Consider the following 7407-nt stretch of genomic DNA (forward strand, 5'->3'; position numbering starts at 1 on the left):
GCCGCCCCAATTTGACCGCTGGGCGGTATGCCCAGCGTAAATTTTTTTTTTTTTTTAAATATTTTTTTAATATATTTAAATACATTTAAAAAATAAAAAAAATACATCAATACATTCAAAATCACTTCTTTAATCACTAAGTTAAAAAAAAAAAAAATTGACCAATAGTTAAATAGAAGAGTCAAATAAAATAGATATAATAGTATTTTCTATAAGATAAGGGAAATGCTTTGGGTCCCGAATCCCAAAGTGTGTCCCAAATATATATATATATATTTTTTTAACTGAATGATTAAAAAAATATTTTTTAATAATATTGTAATTTTTTTATCTTTTTTAAAAATATTTATGATGATTAAAAAAATATATAAAAAATAAATAAAAAAATAAAAAAACTATTCGAGACACAAAATGGGTCCCGAATTCGGGACCCGTAGCAGTGCCCATATGATAAATATCCACCTCACCTGAAATGACAAATGACAATTGTCTGTCCTGTCCTGTCCTGACAGCTCTCTAATTGTTGTCGATTGGACACTCTCATTTAATTGGATATCATGGATCGAGATAAGCAAAATCATGGAAAATGCGTTTTTGTCTCCTTCTAGAATATATATTATCAGTGTGTTTATGTCTGTATAATTGTAGAGAATTTTGTTATATTAAGAAATCATAAAATATATTTTGAGACGAGATTTCACTCTTAAGAATATTTAGAATTTTTATTAAATATGTATTTATAATGTTATATTGTAAAAATTTTAATTTTAATTTTTCTATACTATCTGCTCGCACGGTATATTGAGCGTGCATCGAACGAATTATTTGTCAGAACTTCATTCAAATGAAGTGTTGAGCACGCGTCGATCAAACTTTTAATCTAAATTTCACTCGAACGAGTGCTGAGCAAATTTTCTATCTCGTACTTTTTATTATTGTAAAAATCCTTCAAAAAAATCATAACTCATTCTTATCTGATCATCAATTCATATTGCCGTACCAATAAAATTAATTTCTACAAACCCAATAATTTGGAATATAAAATTTACTATAAATAAAAATAATAATTACTCATTAATGTTAATCGGGAAAATCTGTGTGCAATCTGTTGACTTTGTCCAGGAAAAAAAAAAACATACATATATATATATATATAATTCAGACATGCATGTTGGGCAGGCGTGAGCTTTGCCAAAGTGGAAGAAACAGTGTCCACTAGCGTCCAGAAATGAAAAAGAAAAAACGGAAAGCAGAAGAAACGATGGGAGAGTAAAGTATTGGCAACGTCAAGTACTATGGACCGGATTGGATAGTGTCCAGGAGCATGATGAGCGTGCGACGTCGGAGTCAGACCACCTTGTCTTTGTCATCGTCAACCCAATTATTTTAATTAGCGCGTAAATTGATTTGATCTTATCAAATACTCGGTACCCATATTTATTATTTCCACGAAAATATCATCCAATTTCTTTTATCTTTCCTTTTCTCTATTCAGCGCTTAAATTTAAACGTGTAGTCCCTCTAATAATAGTCCAATATTTCTTTTCCTAGAACAAGAAAAAATGAAATGATAGGTAGACAAACCTTATACAAGTTTTACATAATTATCTATTAAAATATTAATTTATATTAAATAAAAAATCTGATTCAGGCTGGGTAGCTAACCTCTCTGACCCCTGCCCTCGCCCAGCCCCACCCCGCCCCTCCCCTCCCCCACCCGTATTCATTGAGCAGGGGGGTAGGTTGCCGGTCCAATGGCTGCGGCGCTTATTAGGGTTTCAAATTTTCGGGTTATGAAACCCAATTTCACAAAGTCAGTTCCACCAATTCAACACTCGTTCAGAAACCCAATTCCAAAAATTCAATTTCATTGAAACCAAACACAATTCCAAATGCTAATTCTAAACACACATACATTAGTATTATGAGCCTCATCTGAGAGAGCTTGTGTGAGCTTTTGTTTGTCTCTTGTAATCCACATTGAACAGTCACATAGATTAGGACTGTTAAACAGGGACAGAGCCTGAGTTGATCAGATGGAGATGGCGAGAGGACGAGATAGAGGCACTAGATACAGCAAGAGGTAGAGACAGAGAAATAGTAGGGAAATAGAGGAGGAGATGAGGGAGAAAGGATTGGACATGACCCCTAGCATGCCTTGGCTGTGAGCCACAAAAAGCTGTGCCATGCCCACCTAAGTTCTACATTTTTTGAACTCCATAACCATGGAAAGAAGAGTCTACCATTCCTGTTCTCATAACCACCAGCTTAGTAGCTGACTTTCATGATACGTATAAAAAAGACTAGCACTAGTAAAATTGGATCCAGTAGATATTTTATTGAAAAAAATCAAAATATCGCTTACTTCAGAACAGTCAGTCATGTAGCTGTACAAATTATCATTGTTGCCCACTATTGGGGAGGTGTTATTTGTTCTTTCATTGAGTTGGCTGCACAAATCCTATCCCATCAGTCCATGCCAGAGGTGTATCGAAATTGAACATGTACACAAATTGATAATTCATCTGCAAGAAATGAAGGCATTATATATCTGTGGTAATCTTCTCAGGTTCTGGATATTTTATATATATACATATATATTTTATATTTTTTCTGTTGACTATTTTCAACTGGTTCATAATTAGTTATATTATATACGGAGAGCACAAATGAAGGCACCCAAGCCACAGATTGGTAAAAGTGCAGGGAAGTGAACATGCAATGGGAAACAAAAGATTGGCAAAAGTAACTCACCAATTTCATATCAACATGTTTCAGCTCGTCTCCTCATCGACCTTGAATTCTTGAAAGAAACCTTTCTGCCAGACTCTTGAACAATCCACCAATCTTGACCACAATTGGCACTAGAATAATCATTGGCAACTGATGTTCTATTTAATGTTGGTAGATGCCCACTCAGAATCAAATGCATGTTCCAGGCATTTTTCTATAGATTTTACAGCAGCAGAACTTCCAAGCTTCTGAGACTTTGGAGGAGGCAGGAAAAGTTGCTTCTCATTGGATGGAACACCATTGTTATCATGTCTGTCACATGATAACAAGTGGTGACTATTGTCCGAGTTATCTCTGTTTTCTTCCAGTGAACAAACACCATCCTTCTGATTTAGATTGTCAAATTTCCTGGAAATTTTGAGTCTTCGTTTTCTAATGATAGATGGTGTATTTATAAAACTCCGTGCAGCGCTCCTCAATATAGATTCTGGACTGCTACCATCAACAGTTATTCCTGTATTGTGGCTTGATGGCGTATTAAAAGAAACTGGACTTGAAGCTGTTTGAATATAGCTATCTGTACTTGGAAATGTACCAGTTTTCAAAAGTGAATTTAAATCCTTTTGGAAGAGTGGTTTATAGCACAATGAACTGTATGAATCCTCCAAGTTTGCAGGGGCTCGAAAAACTGTACTTTCCTCATAAGTTTCACATGCCATCCTAGATGAAAGAGGATCCTTATTTTGGCCACATAGTTTTGAGTTCCTATTTTCAAAGTAGTCCGCATAACAAACATTGTGTTGTGGCACATAAGAAGATTCATGCAATCTCCTTGCAGCGGCAGGAAAAGCTAACCCATGAAGAAAATTAGAAGTTAATATGTTACACCCTGAAACATCTGAACGTGTACACAAAGAGAGTTGCAAGGGTCGAGAAAGTCCTCCAGAAGGCAATGGATTGACAGATTTATCAGGCTCATGGACTTGTTCATCTAGACATTTAAACTTTACTTGATGACTAGAGGAAGTATAACATAATTCATTGGTCTTGATAGCTGCATGATAGGGCTCTCTGAATGTGTTGCCATTATTAGCACGCTCCTGGCATTGTTTGCCACTCAGACCACAAGAAGCTGCATCCCCATCATGCAAATTTGTTCTACATCGGGGTTTTGTCAAGTCATTTTCTCCTCCTTTCAAAGACCTGCAATCCACTTTATTTGAAGGTTGCAAATTACTTTCCCTCATGTCAAGAATCAAATCCAGTGAACAAGTGTCTGCACTTCCCTCAAAGTTCAATTTCTGATCACAGCTTTCTTTAACCTCTTCAGACTTTATGCATTCAGCTTTTGCTTTATGACTGTAAGGACCAGAACCACTGGCTAAATTTATAGATTCTAATTTCTTCCTCACCGAGCAGTTCCAGTGATTTTTTATTGAATTTTCTGTCCTGTTCATATTAAATGATATACAAGTTATAAGAAGTTCCTCCTCAACTAAAAGAAAAAATACTCTCCACCAATGTATTCAATTCAGCTGATTTCAGAGGGAATAATTTCATAATGTAAATATTCAATTTTATGGATCCATTAAATTGAAAAGGTTAGATTAATATTAATGCATCCTGAGTAAAATCTCTAAAGACTAGCCCTGCATATAATTGCCTTTATCAAAGCTTATACTAATGCAGCATGCTCCCTGTAAGAATCATAACAGGCCAACAATTAACTCAAATCCATACTTAATAAGGAAATACAGAATGTCAAATTTAGCCATCTAAACAACAAGAGCATGCATCTCCAAACAGTGCTTGGTGCATGTGAAAAACACATTATGATCTAAAGCTCATACCCGTCACTGCAGTAATTTACTATCAACCCCAAAAAAAAAAGAGAGAGAGAGAGAGAGGATAGATGACAATAAATCAGATAAGAAACTACATGCATCAAGGTCAAATAACTATGTGAAACAGTAAATAATGATTATAAGAAAAACCTGGTATGTTTTGTCCAGGTGCCTAACCCTGAACAAAAAAAAGTTGTCTAAACCAATACAGCTTCTTTTTTAATCGGTGTCTGGTTTATCCTGAAACTATCTGCATTATGAGAGAATAAACAGCACCTGTTTGATTCAATCAGACAAACCAGCTACACCAAATTTCATTTTTTTGGAGAGAGAAATCTTAATTTCCACTGTCTTATATAACCTTTCAGTTATATGGTTTTCATTTAATACTTTCAGAGTCATATACCTTCCATCCAGAAACTTCGCTATTTCAGCCCACTTGTTCCCATATGTTTGGTGGGTCTTAATGAGAATCAATTCCTCTTCTTTGGTCCATGCTGTTTTTTTTATATCCGGATTTAAATGGTTGTGCCACCTAAACAAAGAAAGAAGAAAATAGCAGTTTGATTTAGATTTATTTATTTTATCTCTTCAACGGAAAGGAAATATAAATGGGGCTTCCTTTAAACAGAAAAAGAAAAATTCATAGGTGAAGCTAAAGCAGTTACTGCATATAGAGACATACACAAATGTGTCTGCCACACATGCACTCAGTTGTGTGTCTGTGTGTAGATAATGTGCATGCACACTACATATATGACAATGAGTAAATGAATAAATAAAATTATGCAAAAGAGAAACTGGATAAATTGTACTTATTAATCAGAGTGCATCTACCTTTCTCTACATTGCTTGCCTATCCGGCCTGGCAAGAATTTTGCTATCTCAGACCATTTCTTTTTCCCCTGCTTTGCAACCAGCTCAATGATGAGATCATCTTCCTGGAAGTTGCAGATAAGAAAATCAGAATCACATAGCAAACTTGAAAACAAGACCTTCTTGAAAGAACCGATGTGAATGTTATTTGCACCTCCTTATTCCAAGGCCCTTTAACAAGATCGGGATTGAGAACCTTCTGCCAGCGATGCAGGCACTGAACATCAGTTCTATCAGGAACGCATTCAGCTGTAAAGGATATCAAATCAACATCACTTTGTGGTATATTCTATTTTTGGGATGGGAAAAAGGCTTGGAACTCTCTGTCTCTTGTTTCAGAGATTTTTGACTCGCAAACCATTGGTTCAAGCCAAAAGCTATTGTATTCTTTATTACCAACACCACTAATCAGAGCGAAATCAGACCTACTATCAGAAAGGTATAAAAAATAAGTTAGGTCACAGGTTGATACGCACCAATCTTTTTCCAGTTCTTGCCATTGAACTTTTGAACGGCAACAGCTAATATCTTATCCTGTTCACAACAAGGGATATACAGTCATCGCCCCAAGCTTAGCCAATTAGCAAAGTGAAGTCTCAAGACTGAGGTAGACACATAAAATTCTCCCTCCCACTCTGGGCCCTAGACTTCGGGTAGAAAATCTAGGGGATCCAAGGGGCCATACATCTAATCCCAACTAAGTTATCCGATAAGCAATAAGAAGCTATAAAGCATACAATACCAACTAGATACTAACCTCCTCCTCTGTCCATCCTCCCTTCGTTGATCGTCTTGTAGGGCCTGTTATCCGCCTAAAAATACATCCCACTCTAACATTACAACTCGTGCCACAACAAGTAGCAAAACAATTCAGATTCAAAAATAAAAAAGGAAAATATGGGATAGTGACATCGAGGGTTCTTTATCGTTTGCAACTCCATAGGAAGTTATTAACAATAGAACAACACAGATATTTCCGGTTGCTCCCTCACTCAATTGAGACTAATAGAGCTATATGGTTTGGAAAAGTTCAAATGCCTCAATATTTGGATAATAGAAACGCATAACACCCAGAATTGCTCTTTTTCCCGTCAGTTTTCTAAGCATCCAAACGGGGTTTAACAGAATCTTGACAAGATATTAAGCAATGCAATTTCAGTATATCACCATCAACCCATTGTGAGAGGGTAGTAAACCAAGACAAGCTTTCATCTTATATATTTAAGAAAAATCATAAGCGATTAATAGAGTGATAAAAAAAAAGATAAGAAAAACAAACAAACCCTTGAAAGGAGACTGGCTTGGGAACCGCATCATCACAGCTGCTAGAAGACAACGGAGGAGTTGTAGAAACCATACCCTCCGACTTCTACATCAAGTAAAAAATTAAATTCCATAAACCCACAAAGGGAGCATTTCAGCTTTCACGTCTGTCGTAATAAAAGCCTTGAAAATCTTAACCCGAACCCAAAGTCACATCCTTTATATAAAACCAATCAATGAATTATTAATTTTTTTACCAAAAATTGTCAATTCGAGTAATCAACAATAAAAACACACAACGGAGTAAACGAAACAGAGATAGAAATCTAAATCAACTGAACCGTTATGGGTTTGAAGGAACCTCTCTCTCAAAACGCTTTGTTTTTCGTAACGGCTTAAAAAAGGCAGAAGGAAACATAGAGTAATATGCGAATGTGGAGGATCAAAAAGGGTTGGAGAATAGAGAAGACTTTGAATCTGGTGATTTGAAGTAAAAGATTAGATTTTACCGAGAGAATAGGTGACAGAGTTTGGCGGGAAAGTGTGATAATAGAATGAATAATATAACTATAAGATGAGAGGTAAGAGTTTAAAGAGAGTGTCTTTCGGAATTTTATAGTGAAAATTTCATTATCTTTTATATTCTAGATTTTTAAGCTTTCTTGTACTTAAGATTATGATATTTAACCAT

General features: G+C 35.6%; 1 protein-coding gene across 1 annotated transcript; it reads right to left on the bottom strand.

The window, feature by feature from the left end:
- Window positions 1–1821: 1821 nt before the first annotated feature.
- On the bottom strand, window positions 1822–7206 carry LOC108985880. The gene is made up of 8 exons (XM_018958340.2): window positions 6737–7206; window positions 6211–6265; window positions 5930–5987; window positions 5608–5702; window positions 5415–5518; window positions 4984–5112; window positions 2755–4182; window positions 1822–2525 (listed from the first exon to the last, which is right to left on the bottom strand). Exons 1-7 carry the CDS (start codon window positions 6808–6810, stop codon window positions 2892–2894), a joined length of 1806 nt encoding a protein of 601 aa, XP_018813885.2. The 5' UTR covers window positions 6811–7206; the 3' UTR covers window positions 1822–2525; window positions 2755–2891.
- Window positions 7207–7407: the final 201 nt, after the last annotated feature.

This window comes from Juglans regia, chromosome 7 (genome assembly GCF_001411555.2).
Source record: "Juglans regia cultivar Chandler chromosome 7, Walnut 2.0, whole genome shotgun sequence".
NCBI lineage: Eukaryota > Viridiplantae > Streptophyta > Magnoliopsida > Fagales > Juglandaceae > Juglans > Juglans regia.

Bases quoted from the DNA above. Each gene is read 5' to 3' on its own strand.
- LOC108985880 (XM_018958340.2), bottom strand. From the start codon at position 6,810: ATGGTTTCTACAACTCCTCCGTTGTCTTCTAGCAGCTGTGATGATGCG. The intron at 5,703-5,929 runs GTGCGTATCAAC...TATCCTTTACAG, and splicing joins CAAGAACTGGAAAAAGATTG to CTGAATGCGTTCCTGATAGA. The intron at 4,183-4,983 runs GTATATGACTCT...TAATATGAACAG, and splicing joins GCGAAGTTTCTGGATGGAAG to GACAGAAAATTCAATAAAAA.